This window comes from Pristis pectinata, chromosome 1 (assembly GCF_009764475.1).
Source record: "Pristis pectinata isolate sPriPec2 chromosome 1, sPriPec2.1.pri, whole genome shotgun sequence".
Lineage (NCBI taxonomy): Eukaryota > Metazoa > Chordata > Chondrichthyes > Rhinopristiformes > Pristidae > Pristis > Pristis pectinata.
The window spans coordinates 145731152-145752079 of record NC_067405.1 but is presented as its reverse complement, the minus strand read 5'-3'; the positions used below and the strand labels follow the sequence as shown (position 1 = coordinate 145752079).

The 20928-nt window shown below is 43.8% G+C and overlaps 1 protein-coding gene across 1 annotated transcript in view; it reads right to left on the bottom strand.

Moving 5' to 3' along the window:
* The window catches only part of LOC127578985 (uncharacterized), a 60349-nt gene that overhangs the window by 22191 nt on the left and 17230 nt on the right, over positions 1 to 20928 (bottom strand). Inside the window, exons 4-5 of the mRNA XM_052031633.1 lie at positions 17620 to 17702; positions 14545 to 14653 (exon numbers count right to left, since the gene is read on the bottom strand). Coding sequence (XP_051887593.1) covers positions 14545 to 14653; positions 17620 to 17702 — 192 coding nt within the window. The remainder of the gene's footprint in view (positions 1 to 14544; positions 14654 to 17619; positions 17703 to 20928) is intronic.

Genomic DNA, 20928 nt, shown 5'->3' with positions numbered 1-20928 from the left:
TCTGCTCTGCCGATCCCACTTACGTATGCTTCGTGGGTTTCATTGATTCGAGTAATACAGCACAGAAGTAGGCCCTTCGGCCCGACTCATCTGTGCCGCCTGAGATGCCCGTTTACAATAGTCCCATTTGCCTGTGTTTAGCCCATAAATGGCTCTGGGACTCTATATCCACAGATCCCTGAAAGTTGCCTCACAGGTGGATAGGGTAGTTAAGAAAGTTTATGGGATGTTAGCTTTCATAAGTTGAGGGATCGAGTTTAAGAGCCACGAGGTAATAATGCAGCTCCACAAAACTCTGGTTAGACCACACTTAGAGTACTGTGTCCAGTTCTGGTCACCTCATTATAGGAAGGATGTGGAAGCGTTGGAAAGGGTGCAGAGGAGATTTACCAGGATGCTGCCTGGTTCAGAGAGTATGGATTATGAGGAGAGACTAAGGGAGCTAGGGCTTTACTCTTTGGAGAGAAGGAGGATGAGAGGAGACATGATAGAGGTGTACAAAATATTGAGAGGAATAGATAGAGTGGACAGCCAGCACCTCTTTCCCAGGGCACCAATGCTCAATACAAGAGGGCATGGCTTTAAAGTAATGGGTGGGAAGTTCAAGGGAGATATCAGAGGAAGGTTTTTTTACCCAGAGTGTGGTTGGGGCATGGAATGCGCTGCTTGGGGTGGTGGAGGAGGCAGGTACATTGGTCAAACTCAAGAGATTACTAGATAAGCATATGGAGGAATTTAAACTAGAGGGATATGTGGGAGCAAGGTGTAAGATAGTCTTAGGCGAGGTTTAAAGGTTGGCACAACATTGTGGGCCGAAGGGCCTGTATTGTGCTGTACTCTTCTATGGTCTATAAATGCTGGCGGGTGCAGCAGCCTCAGACAATGTAAAATGCTGGGGATGTTGAATATCTGAAACAAAAAACTGCAGGTCAGTACAGAGAGAAACACAGTTAGTACTCCCATCTTTCCTCAGAGATAATGAGGTCTTAAGATGCAGAGAGAGGGGAAAGGAGGTTAGAGGGAGGGGAGAGGGTGAAAAGGAAGGTCTGAAATGTTTCTCAGAAGACACCATGTGTGAACAGAAATCATTCTCAAAGCTTTTGAAAATAGTATTGGCCTTGTATAGCTGTGTTATTAGGTGGCTTTGTAAGCTGAAAAGCTTTGGATAGTATATTTCAATTGTATGAATGAGTGAAAGGTCAGTGTCGTAAAGGGCAATCTGAGGGAAGCAGGGAGAGAATTAAAGTATTGGAACATGTGATTAACGAAATCATAAAATCGAAGGGAAGGTTCTCTGTCCTGGCGCCACCAGCCACCCCACACCTTATGACATTTTCCGTGCAACCACAGGTGATGCAACACAAGTCCCTTCACCACTTCATTTCCCACCTTCCAGAGACCCAAACAGTCTTTCCGGGTGAGGCAGTGATTCACTTGTACTTCTTCCGATTTAGTGAACTGCATCCACAAAGTGGCCTCTTTAAGGGAGAGACCCCTCACAGATAGGGTGATCACTTTGCAAAGCACTTGTATTCAGTCTGCAGTGGTGATACTGAGCTTTTGGTTGCCTCCCACTTTAAGTGCCCATCCCATTCCCACCTTGACCTATCGGTTTGTGACCTCCTGCACTGTCAACACAAGCTGGAGGTTCAACACCTCACCTTCTGTCTGGGCACTTTACAGCCTTCCAGCCTCAATACCAATTTTACAATTTGGGGTAACTCACTTACTCAGATGAGATATTTTTATTAGTCACATGTACATCGAAACACATAGTGAAATGTATCTTTTGCGGAGAGTGTTCTGGGGGCAGCCCGCAAGTGTCACCACACTTCTGGTGCCAAGTTGTGGGCATGCTATGTTGGCGCCAGAAGTGCCAACATAGCATGCCCACGACTTCCTAACCCGTACGTCGTTGGAATGTGGGAGGAAACCGGAGCACCCGGAAGAAACCCATGCAGACACGGGGAGAACGTACAAACTCCTTACAGAAAGGGGCCGGAATTGAACCCGGGTCGCTGGCGCTGTAATAGCATTACGCTAACCGCTACACTACCGTGCCTATCCAGTCTGTATCAGAACTGGCTGTTCCTGCTGTACGTCACCCATCTGTGATATTGGCTCCATTTTCTCTCTCTCCAGACACCACCTGACCTGCTGGGCATGTCCCACAGCGCTGCATTTTGTAACAAGTTACTCTTTTTGTTTAGATTATCAACTGCGCCCATTCACTGGAGGTCGTCTGCAACTTATCTCCTCAGTAACCCTGGCCTCACCTTATCCTTTGACCTAGCCATCCTTCTGCCCACCTTCTCTGCAACCTAAAATAATGTGATTTTTTTCTCGTTCCCATTTCTGACGGACGGTCTTCAACCTGAAACATTCATTCTGTTTCTCATTCCATAAATGCTTCCTGACCTGCTGAATGTTTCCAGCATTTTCCACTTCTTATATCAGATTTCCAGTGTGCACAGATTTTCTGATTCCCAATACTCACCACCTGATTAACCTTTAAGTAACTGTTCCCAGATGGTGGCTGTTAAATCACTTCTCGTCTCCAAAGTTCAGCTCCCCTGACTGAGAACCTTTACTCCTCGTTTACGATTGTCCTTTTCTATAACAATGCTAACTATAGCTAGACTGTGATCATCTCCCAATGATGGTTCCCCTGGTCCTCGGAGGCAGGCTGCACAACAGGTGTGTAGAGGTTACAAGTCAGATAACCAGATTTCAGAGTAATGCGCTGGTTGCATTAGTGCCTGCAGTCTGCTACGGAAGTTGTACCTTGTGTATTCATGTAGCAAAACACAAACTACTGGAGGAACTCAGCTGGTCAGGCAGCGGCTGTGGAGGCAAAGGGATGGTTGAGGTTTCGGGTTGAGATCCTGCGCCAGGTTTGAGAGTGTAGAGGGGAGATAGCAAGAATAAGGAGGTGAGGGGGAGGGGGTGGGAGGGGAGAGGCAGGGGCTGGTATAGGTGATACATCACGGGCACATCCCTTCCCACCATCTGTAGTATCTACAGGAGGTGCTGCCTCAAGAAGGTAATATCCATCATCAGAGATCCCCACCATCCGGGCCGTGCCGACTTCTCGCAGCTACCATCGGGCAGGAGGTACAGAAGCCTGAAGTCCCACACCACCAAGTTCAGGAACAGCTACTTCCCTTCAACCATTCGGTTCTTGAACCAACCAGCAAAACCCTAATCACTACAGTTTAGCAACACCCTGACCACTTTCATCACTTTGCACTAAAATGGAATTTTTTTTTGTTCTAATTGTGTTCTATCTTGTAAAAATTGTGTATAATTTTTGTTTAATTTATGTTTTTCTTGTGAATGCTGCTTATCTGGTGCTGTGTGCCTGTGATGCTGCTGTAGGTAAGTTTTTTCATTGCACCCATACACACATGGACTTGTGCAGAGGACAATAGACTCGACTTTGACTTTGACTTTGATAGGTGGAAGCAGATGAAGGCAGGTGATGAGCAGATGGAGCTTGGCGAGTTTTGAGCAGAGGCTGGTAGAAGTTTAGACCTGATGGAAGCTTATAAGATCGGCAGTGTGGAGGATCAGAGGGATCTTGGGGTCCGAGTCCATAGGACACAAAGTGGCTGCGCAGGTTGACTCTGTGGTTAAGAAGGCATATGGTGTATTGTCCTTCATCAATCAGGGAATTGAATTTAGGAACCGTGAGGTATTGTTGCAGCTATATAGGTCCCTGGTCAGACCCCACTTGGAGTATTGTGCTCAGTTCTGGTCGCCTCACTACAGGAAAGATGTGGAAGCCATAGAGAGGGTGCAGAGGAGATTTACAAGGATGCTGCCTGGGATGCGGAGCATGCCTTATGAAAGCAGGTTGAGGGAACTCGGCCTTTTCTCCTTGGAGAAACGGAGGATGAGGGGGGACCTGATAGAGGTGTATAAGATGATGAGAGGTATTGATCGGGTAGATAGTCAGAGGCTTTTCCCCAGGGCTGAATTGATGGCCACAAGAGGACATAGGTTTAAGGTGCTGGGGATATAGAGGAGATGTCAAGGGTAAGTTTTTTACTCAGAGAGTGGTGAGTGTATGGAATGGGCTGCCGGAAATGGTGGTGGAGGCTGATACGATAGTGTCTTTCAAGAGACCGTTAGATCGGTATATGGAGCTGAGTAAAAGAGAGGGCTATGGGTGAGCCTAGTAATTTCTAGGGTAGGGACATGTTCGGCACAGCTTTGTGGGCCAAAGGGCCTGAATTGTGCTGTAGTTGTTCTATGTTCTATTATGAGAGGCAGGGATAAAGTAGACAGCCGGTATCTTTTTCCCAAGGTTGAAATGTCTAATGCTAGAGAGGGGTAAGTTCAAAGGAGATGTGCGGGGCAAGTTTTTTTTTTACACAGAGAGTGGTGGGTGCCCGGAATGCACTGCCAGGGGTGGGGGCGGAGGCAGATACGATAGAGGGGTTTGAGAGTCTCTTCGACAGGCACATGAATGTGCAGAGGATGGAGGATATGGACATTGTGTACGCAGAAGGGATTAGTTTAGTTAGGGATGTAATCACTAGTTTAACTTGGCACAACACTGTGGGCCAAAGGGCCTGTTCCTGTGCTGTACTGTTCTGTGTTCTCCGGTAGGTGACGTGGAACCAGATAAGGGAAGATGACGGGCAGATGGAAGCAGGTTGGAGAAGGAAATAGGAAAGGTGAACCAAGGAAGAAGTAGTTGGGATGGATAGGTGTGTGGGTGACGGGCAGATGTTACTTCACCATCCCATTGCTGATCCATGGAAACCCCTCTTATTGCTTGATTAAACATCTTGTGCATTCTAGTTTTTTTTTAAACAATACTTCTATTGGCTGGAAGATTACACACCACCAAGTACTTTGGAAATATAGTCACCACAGGGGCGTAGCAACCAATTTGCATATGGCAAATTTCCAGAGAGAGAAAGCCATCAGATATTACAATCATGCAAATTAGCAGCAGGAGTAGGACGCTCCACCCATCTCTGCTCCTGGGTGATCTAATTGTGACCTTAGCATTCCTGCCGGCCTGCACTAACCTCTCAGCCCCTTGCTTATCGAGACTCTCTCTATCCCTGCCTTAAGACTATTCAAAGACTCTGCTTCCACTTGTCACAAACCAGCAACAAAAGAAACACACTGAGCATGATTCAGTGTTAAAAACTATTTTATTAATCACTACTATTGATAATACGTAAAATAAAAGTAAAAAAAATGTTAGTATGTTAGAATTCAAGAATGTTAAACCTCGAACGTTAACCCCAAAACTAAACTCTTCGTGTGTGTGTGTGACAAAGTCCAAAACTCCCAGTCCCTGAATGGTTCTTAAAGTTCAGTTCCGCAAGCCATAAGGTGAAACATGAGCAAGGGCTTCTTCAACAACCACCGTTGTCTGAAGATAAGATGTAGATGTAGAAAAACATAGAGAGAGTACATACGAAATCCGAATGTTCCACGATGGAACCCAAACGACACTTCAGTGTTTACTCGGTAGTGACTTCCTCACCCCGAAAAGCATCCGAACCGTGGTCGTCCACACACAAATACCTGTTTCCTTCTATGGGTCAGCAACAAAGTGAACTCCACCGGATTACTTCCAACTTCCATACATGGATTTCAGTGGCAAACACAGTTATTGTTTCTCATCCATCGATAGAGAAAACAAGCAGGCTGGTGTCTCTCTCCCTTCTCTCTCTCTCTCCTTCTTCTTCTTCTACCTTCTTCAACAACGTCATTACGTCCTTTATCTTCTATTGATGTAAGCACGCCCCACACACACATACACACACACTCTCTATCTTAAAGGGACTTTCACTGAGTCCGTAACACCTCCCACCTAAAAAAAAATTTTCCCAAGAAAAATTTTAACCGCGCATAGTTAGTAATGTTAATAATTATCATGCTACACAACTACAGAATATCAGATTAGTACAGATACATGTTTCCCATTTAACATCGGGAAAGACAATCAGCAATCACATTATCTTTGCCTTTAATGTGAGTTATCCTGAGATCAAACTCTTGCAAAATTAAACTCCAGTTTAACAGCCTTCTGTTCTTGTTTTTGACTCGGCTCAGAAACACCAATGGGTTATGATCTGTATACACAGTCAATGGTTGCTGAGCGGTGCAAACATATACACTGAAATGTTGCAAGGCTAAAACAAGCGACAGTAATTCTTTCTCTATGGTGGAATAATTCTTTTGATGCTCATTAAATTTCTTTGAAAAGTAAGCTACAGGATGGTCAATATCATCAAGGTCACCCTTCTGCAACAACACAGCTCCTGCAGCTTCATCACTGGCATCTACTGCTAATGAAAAATGGCTTTTCAAAGTCAGGTGTTTTGAGCACAGGATGGTAGCATAAAATGGCTTTCAGCTTCTCAAATGCTTCTTGACAAGAATCTGTCCAAACAAACTTTACTCCCTTCTTCAGAAGATTAGTTAGGGGAAGAGCAATATCAGCAAAACTTTTACAAAATTTTCGATAATATCCAACCATTCCCAAAAATCTTCTAACAGTCCTCGTACCTGTGGGAATAGGGAACTCAGATATTGCTTGAACTTTTGCCTGAACAGGAGCTTGCTTGCCTTGACCTACAACATAACCAAGATACGTCACAGTGGCATGGCCAAATTCACTTTTAGCCAAGTTAACTGTAAGGTTAGCCTTGGAAAGTCTTTCAAACAACCTTTCTAACGCAGAGATGTGATCTTCCCAAGTATCATTCCCAGTCACTAAGTCGTCAATGTAGGCATCTGTAGGTTTTAACCCATGAATCACTGAATTAATCATTCTTTGAAATGTTGCCGGAGCATTTTTCATTCCAAATGGCAAAACATTGTATTCATACAATCCAGAAGGGGTTACAAAGGCTGAAATCTCCCTTCCTCTATCTGTTAATGGAACACACCAGTACCCTTTTAATAGGTCAATCTTTGTAAGAAATTTTGCCTTTCCCACTCTGTCTATGCAATCATCCACTCTAGGAATAGGGTAAGCATCTGACTTTGTTACAGCATTCACTTTCCTGTAATCTGTGCAAAATCTAACAGTTCCATCAGGTTTAGGTACAATAACACAGGGCGAACTCCAATTTGAAGTAGAATGTCTAATAATATCATTTTCCAACATGTATTTTATTTCCTGATCAACAAGTTTACTTTTTTCCACATTCATTCGATATGGGTGTTGTTTGATTGGTTTTGCATCCCCAACATCAACATCATGGGTAATTATCGATGTTCTGTTTGGAACATCTGGGAACAGATTTTTAAATTTTAAAATTAATTCTCTCATCTGTTGTTTTTGTGAAACTTGTAAATGGTCCAACTTCGTTTCAAGGTTCTCCAGGATATTTTGGTTTTTTAGTTTCGATGGAACAATATTTGGTCTAAATTGGCCTTCCTCAACATCAACATCAGGCATTCTAGAAACAACCTTTACACCATCCACCAAGGCCACAACTGAATCCCTCTCATAATAAGGTTTTAGCATGTTTACATGACAGAGTTGTGTTTTCTTGCGTCTATCTGGTGTTTTGATTATATATGTTAGATCAGTCACTCGAGATTCAATAACATAGGGTCCAGAAAAACGAGATTGCAAGGGATTATTTTGGCTAGGGAAAAATACCAACACCTTTTGCCCCACTGCGAATGTCCTAGGCCGAGCACGTCTATCAAAATATGTCTTCATTCTTATCTGGCTTGTTTTCAAATTCTCTCTCGCTAGCTGGCAGACTCTCTCCAACCGAGTTTTAAATTTTTGGACATAGTCCAACAGACTCAAGTGAACTTCCTCATTAACCCATTGCTCTCTCAACAACTCCAAAGGTCCTCTCACCCTATGTCCAAATACAAGCTCAAAAGGACTAAATCCTATTGACTCCTGGATTGATTCTCTAACGGCAAACAAAAGTAAATGGATACCTTCGTCCCAATCCTTGGGGTTTTCAAAGCAATAAGTCTTCAGCATATTTTTGAGAGTAGAATGAAATCTCTCCAGAGCTCCTTGAGATTCTGGGTGATATGCAGATGATACAATCTGCTTTTCTCCCAGCTCATAGACTATTTGTTGAAAAATTTTTGACATAAAATTACCGCCTTGATCAGATTGGATTTCTTTTGGCAAACCAAACAAGGTAAAAAATTTTACAAGAGCCTTTGACACCGTCTTGGCCTTAATATTTCTAAGGGGTATTGCCTCTGGAAATCTAGAAGTGGCACACATGATGGTTAACAAATACTGATTTCCAGTCTTAGACTTTGGTAAGGGGCCAACACAGTCCACAATCACCTTCGAAAAGGGCTCATCAAAAGCAGGAATTGGTTTCAAAGGAGCCACAGGGGGTTTTTGATTTGGTTTACCTACCATCTGACATGTGTGGCAGGTTCAACAAAACATCACCACATCTTTTCTCAAACCAGGCCAATAGAATTGTTTCAAGATCTTCCCTACAGTTTTATTCACACCAAAATGACCACCCAAAGGCATACTGTGGGCCAGGTTTAAAATCTCATTCCTATAAACTTTTGGAACAACAACCTGATGAATAACTTCCCATTCCTCAGTAACAGGAACATGGGGAGGTCTCCATTTCCTCATTAACACTCCATTTTTGACATAGTATCCAGTTGGCACTTTTTCAATCTCCTCACATGAGAGTGCTTTTTCTTTCAATTCTGTCAACTCAGGGTCCTTTGTCTGTTCCACCATAAAATCCTTCCTCGACAAAGACAAATCTTTAAATTCAGGCTCACTATAAGGATGTTGATCCTCCAGTGAAGACAGAAAAGTCTCAGATAAGGCATCAAAATTTTCTTCCTGTTTAGGATTGTCACAAGGAACTACATCAGACTGCACCGGACTGTCTTTCTTGGCTAATTCTTTAGCTCTAGCTCGAGTCACCGCACATGATGGGTAAACATCTGAATCATCCTCAGACTCATCAATCCTTGGTTTGGTTGTTAACCGTACCACAGGATCACTTTCTCCATTTGCAAGGTCATTTCCCAATAACAAAGAAACTCCTTCCACTGGCAAACTAGGTCTTATCCCTATCTCGACTGGTCCTTCTACGAACTTTGACTTTAAAATCACCCTGTGAAAAGGGACAGACATGGTCTCACCTGTAACGCCTCGTACTAGATTTACTTCACCAGTGTCACTTTCTTCACCAAAATTTAAAACACTGTCCAGCAAGAGAGATTGACTAGCCCCAGTATCTCTAAGAATTTTCACTGGCACCTGGGGTGACTCATCATTCAGTGAAACAAAACCCTCTGATACATACGAACGGAATTCTTTTCTCACCTCCTCCAACTTTTCCGCTTTTCCCTCTTGCAAGGACTGATCTTTAACAGCATCTCCTGAACCTTTTTGATTTTTAATTGCCTGAAAGCAAGCATTGGGCCCAGCTTCCTTCTTTTTCTTCAAAAGGGCACAATTAGATATCACGTGGCCAGGTTTCCTACAGTAATAACAAGTACGCTCAACAGGTTTCTCCAGCCCTGGCTTCTTTTCATCTTTTCCTTTTTGATTACCTCCCAATTTAATCTCTGGTTTACCTGGATTGTCTTTGTAACTCTTTTGAAAGGTTTTAGGTTGTCCCCATTTGGATTTATGGGTTAAAGCATAATCATCTGCCAACCTAGCAGTTTCTTGTAAAGTTTCCACTGCCTTTTCATTTAAATATGTTGTTAATTCAGCTGGAACACATCTTTTAAAGTCTTCCACCAGTATCAATTCTGTCAATTTATCATAATCCCCATCTACATTTTTAGCCAGGCACCATCGTTCAAAACATATTCTCTTTCCATTGGCAAATTCCATATAAGTCTGATCTGCAGATTTCCTCAAGTCTCTGAATTTTTGTCTATAAGCCTCAGGGACCAATTCATAGGCCTTCAAAATAGCTTGTTTTACCTTGGTATAATCAGCTGCATCCTCAGCAGACAAAGCAGAATAAGCTTTTTGAGCTTTACCTTTAATCACACTCTGTACCATAAGAGCCCATCCTTTCCTTGGCCAGTTTGAACTCACAGCAACCTTTTCAAAATGTTGGAAATACTGATCAACCTGATCTTCTTCAAACGGAGGGACTAATCGAACCTCCCTGCTGGCTGAAAAACCATCTTCAGAATCAGATTCCAAACTCCTACGCTTCATTTGTAACTCATGCTGCCTCTGTTTCTCCTTTTCCTCACTATCCAGCTCCATCCTCTTCAATTCCATCTGCTTCATTGCTAGATCAGCCTCTATCTTCATCTGAGTTATCTTTTGTTCGGCCTCTAATTTCTCTCGTTCGGCCTCTATCTTTAACTGGGTCTGTTCTCCTTCAGCCTCTAATCTCTTTTCCTCTTGTTCGGCCTCTAATCTCTTTTGTTCTCGTTCAGCTTCTAATTTATTTTGCTCTCGTTCAGCCTCTATCTTCGCCAGCTGCACCTGTGCCTCAGAAATTGCTATTTCACTGCCAGGAAACTGTTTTAACACTTCCTTCTCAAACACCTTCTTTTCCACATAATGGCCAGCTATCAGTCTCTGAATATCTGCCTTTCTCATAGACTGCTTTACTTCTGTAAGGTTTAACCTTGTAGCAATCTTTATCAGATCATCCTTTTTCGCCACCTCCAATCCCTTTTGGGTTGGTGACTACAAAAATGCCTTAATATCCATTGCTGCTGGTTTCCACACACACAAGCCAATTAAAAAGAATTTATCAGACCTCCCTCAAAATCTTTGGATTGAATCTCGAACAAATCTCGTCAATCTGGGGTACAATCCCAGACGACACTCGTTAACCTTGGGAACTATCCCGGACGAGCCCCCAATTTTGTCACAAACCAGCAACAAAAGAAACACACTGAGCATGATTCAGTGTTAAAAACTATTTTATTAATCACTACTATTGATAATACGTAAAATAAAAGTAAAAAAAATGTTAGTATGTTAGAATTCAAGAATGTTAAACCTCGAACGTTAACCCCAAAACTAAACTCTTCGTGTGTGTGTGTGACAAAGTCCAAAACTCCCAGTCCCTGAATGGTTCTTAAAGTTCAGTTCCGCAAGCCATAAGGTGAAACATGAGCAAGGGCTTCTTCAACAACCACCGTTGTCTGAAGATAAGATGTAGATGTAGAAAAACATAGAGAGAGTACATACGAAATCCGAATGTTCCATGATGGAACCCAAACGACACTTCAGTGTTTACTCGGTAGTGACTTCCTCACCCCGAAAAGCATCCGAACCGTGGTCGTCCACACACATATACCTGTTTCCTTCTACAGGTCAGCAACAAAGTGAACTCCACCGGATTACTTCCAACTTCCATACATGGATTTCAGTGGCAAACACAGTTATTGTTTCTCATCCATCGATAGAGAAAACAAGCAGGCTGGTGTCTCTCTCCCTTCTCTCTCTCTCTCCTTCTTCTTCTTCTACCTTCTTCAACAACGTCATTACGTCCTTTATCTTCTATTGATGTAAGCACGCCCCACACACACATACACACACACTCTCTATCTTAAAGGGACTTTCACTGAGTTCGTAACACACTTTAGAGAGTTCCAAAGGCTCACACCGCCCTCTGACCCCATACACATGACCCCTGCATTAGAGCCATTCAGGCAACGGAAATTCGTCCTTACAGAATTCACAGATCACTACCCAAATATTTAAGGTATGGAATAAAATTTGTTCTGACAGAATTTATCTGCAAAAAAAAAAGTAAATAAATAAACTTTTTTTTATTTTTCAGCTCCCGTTCCTGGATGCATACACAGATATCGTGGCTTGGCGTTAGTGAAGATCGTGAATGTGGACCGTTTTCTAGGAACATAGCCCCCTCCCCCAGTAACATTAAACAGTGACCCCCATTTTGAGATCCTCCCACAAGAGGAAGCCCTCTCTGCATCACCCCTTGCATGATCCTGATTGACAGGAAACTATTGGCTGACCAGAAGTAAAGCAGCACCAGACCCCTCAGTATGACCCCAACAACCTTACCCAAGTTTGATCTGGCGTCTCTAGTAGTCTATGCAAATTACCAGGGCTCCAAAGGTTTCAGAGTAGATTCTGGGTTAGGGAAGACCAAGAGACTTGTGCACATGGGTGCTCATTATGGGGGCTGTCAGCTCACCACACTGGAGCTGTCAGGTGAAAGGTCTAAGAGTCAGTTAATCAAAGTTGTTCCCACGCCCCTCCATTATTCCTGAGCACTTCCTGCCTCACTTACATCCACTGGCATTGAAACAGGGGCAAAGTGAGAGGGTTAAGTTGTGTGCGACCAATTCTGGTCGCCCTATTGCAGGAAGGATGTGGAGGCTTTGGAGAGGGTGCAGAAGAGGTTTACCAGGTTGCTTCCTGGATTAGAGGGTATAAACTATAAGGAGAGGTTGGGCAAACTTGGGTTGTTTTCTCTGGAGTGTTGAAGTCTGAGGGGAGACCTGATAGAAGTTTATAAAATTATGACAGGCATAGATAGGGTAGACAGTCAGAATATATTTCCCAGGTTAGAAATGTCAAGATACTAGAGGACATGCATTTATGGTGAGAGGGGGAAAGTTTAAAGGAGATGTGCAGGGCAAGTTTTTTTTGCACAATGAGTGGTGGGTGCCTGGAACTAGCTGCCGGGGTGGTGGTGGAGGCAGATACGATAGTGACGTTTAAGAGGCCTTTAGAGAGGCAGATGAATATGCAGGGAATGGAGGGATCATGTGCAGGCAGAAGAGATTTAGCTTAATTTGGTAAATTGGTAAATTAGTTTATTATTGTCACATGTACTGAGGTACAGTGAAAAACTTGTCTTGCATACCAATCGTACAGATCAATTCATTACACAGTGCATTGAGGTAGTACAAGGGAAAACAATAACAGAATGCAGAATAAAGTGTTACAGTTATAGAAAAGAGCAGGTTAGGCAGACAATAAGGTGCAAGGTCATAACAAGTTAGATTGTGGGGTCAAGAGTCCACCTTAACGTACCAGTGGACTGTTCAGTAGTTTTACAACAGCGGGATAGGTTATTGAACTGTTCCCATTGTGGCCCAAACAGCCTGTTCCTGTGCTATAATGTTCCATGTTCTGTGTTCTATGTTCTAAGTTGGGCATCTTCCAGTAATGTCTCCCAGAGCCTCAGAAAGCACCTTCCAAACACACCACCTCTACCAGCCAGAGGGACAAGGGCAGTAAAAGCACGGGGAACACCACCCCCTGGGAGTTGCCCTCCGAGCCACACACCATCCTGACTTGGAAATATATCGCCGTTCCTTCGCTGTCGCTGGGTCAAAGTCCTGGAACTCCCTCCCTGGCAGCACTGTGGGCACACCCATACCTCAGGGACTGCAGTGGTTCAAGAAGGCAGCTCACCACCACCTTCTCAGGGGCAACTAGGGACGGGCAATTAAATGCTGGCTCAGCCTGCGAAGCCCACATCTCTTGAATGAACATATATAGAAAAATGCTTCGTGTCTGGGACAAATGGGTGTTGCTGTAGATATGGTTCTGCACTGTCTTCCCCTCTGATATACCTTGACTCCCTGTTCCACTCAGTGCAGATGAGCGAGAAACCTTTAGACAGGTGGCTGACAAAATAGTGGGCAAGTCTAACCTTCCAATGGTAATCCAAGGGAGGATAGTGCAAGGAAAGGGCTTATTCCCAGGAGACCTCTTTCGGCTGGAGGGAATGCACTAGCTCGTTATTGCACTAATTATTTATTTTTGTAATGTTACGAGCCCAGTTTGCTACTTGATGAGTGTCCCTTTAAGGCGCCTGAATGGTAGTGTGTGTGGCTTTGTCTGAGAGTGGGAGCTTCGAAAACTGGAATGCTGCAGGTGTCTGAAGGAGGATTCACTGAAGCGCTGGCAAATGCAGATATCTGTGAGCTGACTCTCGAACCCAGCAACAGAGAACAGAGAGGGGGAGAGAGAGGAGAGTGTTGGTAGCACTGACTGCCAGTCTCTGTATCTATGGGTGAAGCACAATCATTGTGACTGTCACTTTAAAATCCATACATGGATTTTTGGAGCAATCTGTGGAGTCCATTTTGTCGTTAACCTGTACCAGGAAGCAGGTATATCTGTGGGCGGCCACATATCGAGTGCCCTCGGTGTGGCAGATACTTCGGAACAAAGCAAATGGAGATACTTCGGTGACTGTGGCGTCGTAGTGGTTCCATTGTGGAATTTGTGGATTCCGTAAACTCCTTCTCTCTACATTCTACTCTACATATTAACGTGGTTTTCAGAAGCCTTTGCTCATCGTTTTGCTTCATGGCTTGCTGAACTGAACTGGTTTACCATCATAAAACTTTGAGAACTATTCTTAGACTGGGTGGTTTGGGAACTAGCAACACACACGCTTTGGTTTATTTTGATCAATATCTAACATCTAACATTTTCTTTTCTCTTATTATTACAAATTGTTATTAATAAATAGAGGAAACCTGGCTCGTTGTGTTTCTATTGTTGCTGGTACATAACAGTAATTTACAGCAATTTTATGTCTTTGCACTGATTCTGATCTTGGCAGACCTTACCTCTGATGTAGGGCACGTATGTCTCGAACCCGGAGTCAGTCAACCACTTGCAGACCTCTTCTGTTGTCATCCTCTCCAGTGATTTTGCTGCTCCACATGTGTCAGCCTCCTAAACAGAGAAGCAGACAGGGGATGAGGGCGATTCATTGGAATGAGGGAGCAAGAGGCCCATCTGTAACACAAGACTGTTCTGCATCCATTAACACCACAGTGGCTCTGAGTCTCGACCAACCTTGAACCTGCATCCTGTGACACCCTTCCCTAATGAGGTAGAAGCACAGAAAACAGGAGCAGGCCATTCAGCCCATCAATCCTGTTCCACCATTCAATGTGATCATGACTGACCATCAAATTCAGTTCCCTGTTCCAGCTTTCCCTCCATATTTCCTGATCCCTCTACACCAAGAACAATACCTAATTCCTTCTTGAATATACAAACAAGATGCCGGAAGGACTCAGCGGGTCAGGCAGCATCTGTGGAGGGAAATGGACGGTCGACGTTTCGGGTCGAGACCCTTCATCTGGGGAGATAGCCAGTATAAAGAGGTGAGGGGCAGGGGTGGAGCAAGGGCTGGCAGGTGGTAGGTGGATCCAGATGAAGGGGGGTGATAGGCAGATGGGGGACCCAGATCCTCCCACACCCACCCCAGCCCCCCAGCACCCAGTTTCTTTCCTCTCCCCCACCCACTCCATCTGCCCAGCACCCACACACCCCTCCCGCTGGGTCCCCTCCCCCCCACTGTTCCCATCTGTCCTCCCCACCTCCCTTATCTGGTTCCAGGCTCCACCTTCCTCTCCTATCAGATCCCACCATCTGCAGCCCTGTGTCACCTCCACCTCTCACCTCCCAGCCTCTGTCGCTACTCCCACCCTCCCCTCCTCTGTCTGCCTATCACCCCTCCTCACCTGGATCCACCCATCACCTGCCGGCTCGTGCTCCACCCCTTCCCCTCACCTCTATCATACCAGCTACCACCCCTCTATCTTTCAGTCCAGATGAAGGGTCTCAACCTGAAATGTCAACTGTCCATTTCCCTCCACAGATGCTGCCTGACCCACTGAGTCCCTCCAGCACATTGTTTGCTGCTCCAGGTTCCAGCATCTGCAGTCTCTTGCGTTCTTGCATACATTTAATTAATCAACTGCTTTCTATGGTAGAGAATTCCTCAGAGTTAACAACCTCTGGGAGAAGAAATCTCTCCCCATCTCAGTTTTAAAGGGTTTATCCCTTATCCTTATACTGTGACCCTGGTCCTGATCTCCCCTATTAGTTAGATAGAACCACATAGACCACATGGAATTCATGGCGGAGACACTGGCTATTCTGTCTACCTGAGAGATTAAAGTCTTAAAAAAGTTGAGTTTACTGTCATATGCACAAGTCCATGTGTGCACAGGTGCGATGAAAAACTTGGCTTGCAGCAGCATCACAGGCACATAGCATCAGATAAGCAGCATTCACAAGAAAAACATAAGTCAACCAAAATTTATGTTGGAGAATTTATGTTTTATGTAGGAGAAAAGTGTTGCTCCCACCAACTTCATTGAATCTTATGCTATATCCTTCTACTTCTCTCTCCCTCATACACTCATCGAGCCCTTGCTCCACTCCAGTTGCCGCTTTTGTGATATCCAGCTCTGTATTTTCAACTCTCTCTGGTAAAGAAATTTCCCCTGTAGCCACTACTGGATCCATTGTCTCACTGGACAGGGTTAGTTAGTGATCCTGCGGTAACCAAAAAATCCCATGGGGAAGAATGACCATCTTTATAACTCTAAAAGGTGTTCCCTTCAAGTGAAAACATCTTGATACCAATTCCATCAAACCATCCGTCATTGTAAAGACCTGTAGCAGGTCATCTTCAGCCTTCCACTTTCTCGAGTAAACGTCACAGGTTGAGGCTTTTCCGATAGTTACAACCTCTCAGTTTAGGTATTATACTTGTATTATTAATAGGAAAGGACAGAAAATTGTTGGAACTAGTTTATGGGCCCTTTTAATAGTTATTATATTGTTGGACAGAGTGTAACAGCAAATTGGAGGAGTATGTGGCAAGGTCTGTGTAATAGTTACGTGAAAATTAACCTTTCAATTGATTGGTAAAATCAATTTGCAGGATCTCATAAAATGCATTCAATATGTTTTTCTAGAAATACATGTAAAATATCATCTAACAGAATAATTTAGATCTAACATTGTCTATTGAGACAGGATTATTTAGTATTAGGGACACAAGAGAAACTGGAAGTCTGGACATCCAGTTCAGATGAAGAGTCTCAGCCCAAAATGTCAATTGTTCATTTCCCTCCATAGATGCTGCCTGACCTGCTGAGGTCCTCCAGCATTTTGTGTGTGTTTATTTAGTAAGATGATATTTTTGTGATTGAGTACCTGTGACTGGTGGTGTTCCAAAGGGATTGGTGCTGGGAACCTTGTTGTTTTTAAATATATGGGAATGATTTGGACATTCATACCTTTAGTCCAAATCCACTTGCTTTTACGCACCAGACTGGGCTTATATTGGAGAGGTCAGGCGAAATATCAGTTTGTTTGGGAGATGTTGTTGAAGGAGCAGTTGTGTTAGTAATTGAGGGACTGGCTTGGGAGGCTAGGATCAGTTATCTTGAAAGTGACAGCTCTGGTCAGTTTTAAAGTCTGTCGCACTGTGTCTGAATTACATCTATTGTTCAGGGGATTGGTTTCTAGAAGCGGGTTGAGGAGTTTGAGGGTCTAGAGTGAAAGTTAGTAGGTGCTGGTGAACTGCCCATGAGTCTATTGGGGGTTAAGCTGGAGCCTTGGTCATTAAAGGAGGCTGGGGGCTTACACTGGGATCGGATGTCTCTTTGTGGGCAGGGGGTAGTTTCCACTCTTGGGGCATTAGTGTTTAGGTTAATAGTGTTCGGGGACCTTGGGGCTTGGACTATTAGGGTGTGGGTCCTGGGGGCTTAAATGGTTAGGGTTAGGGTATACCAGTAGGATTGAGATGCAAAGTATTATCTTTGATATTTATTGGAACAGTGCATGTTCACCTGGAGCTACAGCTAACTCCACTGTTAAATCACAGCACTAGTTACCTTTTCAGTTCCACAAGAGCTACACCTGTCCTTCACGGCCCAAGGCTCTTCAGTTTGCTGCTCAATGGCTTTGCACTGATTGCCTGCAACGAGCAAAGTCATTTCAGTTTTAGTCTCAGTCACGGTACGAAGATTTACACGTGCCCCTCGACTCTAATAGCTGCACAGCTTCTAACTCTCAAAATGTAGCTCTCAAAACCTAAGCGCTAAATGGGGAGAGGGGTGTGAGGGAGACACCGAGTCACGGAATCGTACAGCATGGAAACAGGCCCTTCGGCCCAACTGGTCCATATCAACCAAGGATCCCATCTAAGCTAGGCCCATATCCCTCTAAACCTTCCCTATCCAAGAACCTGTCCAAATGTCTTTTAAATGTCATTATTGTACCTGCCTCAACCAATTCCTCTAGCGGCTTGCCATATACGGACCGTATCCTTCTATGCATTGCCTATTTAAGTGTCTGTTTAAATGCCCCTTAAACATGGTCAAAGAGTCATACAGCACAGAAACAGGCCCTTTGACCAGGTGTCGATCCAAGCTGGTCCCATTTGCCAGTGTTTGGTCCATAACATTCTAAACCTTTCCTATCCATGTACCTGTCCAACTGTCCTTTAAAAGTTGTTAATGTACCTGCCTCAACCACTTCCTCTGGCAGCTCGTTCCACATAAATACCACTCTCTGTGTTAATAAAATGTTGCCCCCCAGGTTCCAAATTAAATTTCTCCCCTCTCACCCTAAACCTATGCCCTCTAGTTCTTGATTTCCCAACCCTGGGTAAAAGACTGTGCACATTCACCCTATGTAAGCCCCACTTTATACACCTTTATAAGATCACCCCTCATTCTCCTACGCTCCAATGAATAAAGTCCCAACTTGCTCAACCTCTCACTGTGACTTAGTCCCTCGAGTCCCGGTGACATCCTTGTAAATCTCCTCTGCACTCAATGGTTCTCAAAGTACGTGTGGTGCTCTCAAAGCAACCTCTTAACTGATTTTCCTGATTTTGAGGGTTAGGGTTGGCAGGGATGGAGTCATTGTAACTGCTTGTGATAAATAGTTATCTTTGCTTGGATTTATATTAAGGTAAGATATTTATTAGTCACATGTACATTGAAGCACACAGTGAAATGCGTTTTCCCCCAAAAGCAAAAATGCTGCAGATGCTGGAAGCCTGAAATAAAACAGAACATACTGGAGATACTTAGTGGGTCAGGCAGCATCAGTGGGGAGAGAAACAGGTAAGGTATCAATCAGCATGGCAGACATCTGTCAAAAGAGAAACAGAGTTAACATTTCAGGTCGGAGACTCTTCTAGTTCTGAAGAAAGGTCTTTGGACCTGAATTGGTAAATTGGTTTATTATTGTGGCATGTACCGAGGTAAATTTTTTTTTTGCATGTCATCCAAACAGATCATTTCATCACATCAGTGCATTGAGGTAGTACAAGGGAAAAGCAATAATAGAATGCAGAATAAAGTGTTACAGTTACAGAGAAAGTCCAGTGCAGGTAGACAACGAGGTGCAAGGCCATAACAAGGTAGATTGTGAGGTCAAGAGTCCATCTTATCGTACTAGGGGACCGTTCAATAGAAGCTGTCCTTGAGCCTGGTAGTATGTGCTTTCAGGCTTTTGTATCTTCTGCCCGATGGGAGTAGAGAGAAGAGAGAATGTCCGGGGTGGGAGGGGTCTTTGATTATGTTGGCTGCTTTACCGGATTCAATTTACCTGCTTTAGAGGATTCAATAGCAAACCAGATAAAAATGTAATCTTATCATAAAGAACCTAGACAAGGAGGTACAGATCAACTGCAAGACAACTTCTTTTATGAGCCAGCAGCGTCTACCAAAGCCCTAAAACAATTTTAAACTTTCCTTCACAATCCTTGGACAAAGATAAAATCAAAGTGTTGGAACATAGAAAAATTGGAATTGATTTATTATTGTCACATGTACCAAGGTACAGTGAAAAACATATACCGTTCATACAGATCAACTCATTACACAGTGCATCGAGGTAGTACAAGGTAAAACAATACAGAATGTAGAATAAAGTGTCACAGCTGCAGAGAAAGTGCAGTGCAGGCAGACAATAAGGTGCAAGGTCATAACGAAGTAGATTGTGAGGTCAAGAGTCCATTTTATCATAAGAGATAGGAGTAGGCCCTATAGCCCTTTGATGCTGCTCCACCATTCAATATATCTTGGCTGACCCTCAATATCAATACCATCTTCCTGCTCTCAGCCATTGATGCCTTATGCCTAGAAATCTATCTACCTCCTTGAATATATTTAGCGATGCAGTCTCCACAGCCCTCTGTGGTAGAGAATTCTGCAGATTATTGTGATGTTCACCAGGGTGCAATGAAATCCTTGTTCACAGGTTCAGTCAAGAAATTTCTTCTCATCTCAGTCCTATACAGCTTACCTTGGAATTGGTTTGTTATTGTCAGGTGTACTGAGATACAGTGAAAAACTTAGTTTTGCATGCAATCCATACACATCTTTTGAAAACATAAGTACGTTGAGGAAGCTTCTGACTGGTTGCATCATGGTCTGGTATGGCAATTCGAATGCACAGGAATGCAAGAAGCAGCATAGTGGACTCTGTCCAATACGTCACAGGCACATCCCTCCTCACCATCGGGAGTATCTACAGGAGGCGCTGCCTCAAGAAGGCAACATCCATCATCAAAGATCCCCACCATCCGGGCCGTGCCACGTTCTCGCAGCTCCCATCGTGCAGGAGGTACAGAAGCCTGAAGTCCCACACCACCAGGTTCAGGAACAGCTACTTCCCTTCAACCATTCAGTTCTTGAACCAACCAGCACAACCCTAATCACTACCTCAGTACAGCAACACTACGACTACTTTACACTACAATGGAATTTTTTTTTGTTCTAATTGTGTTTCTTGTAAAAATTGTGTATAATTTATATATAATTTGTTTCTTTTTTTGAATGTTGCATAGCTGATGCTATGTGCCTGTGACATGGTTGCAAGTTTTTCATTGCACCCGTGCTTACATGTGCTCGTGCATAAGACAATAAACTCGACTTTGAGCTTGTAGTACAAGGAAAAAAAGCAATAACAGCAGGCAGAGTATAGTGTTACTGTTTCAGAGAAAGTGCAGTGCAGATAGACAATAAGGTGTAAGGGCCACGACAAGGTAGATTGTGAGATCAAGGGTTCATCTTTAACATACAAGAGACCGTTCAAGTCTTATAACAGTGGGGATAGAAGCTGTCCTTGAGCCTGCTGGTGCGTGTTTTCAAGCTTTTGTATCTTCTGCCCGATGGAAGAGAATGTGT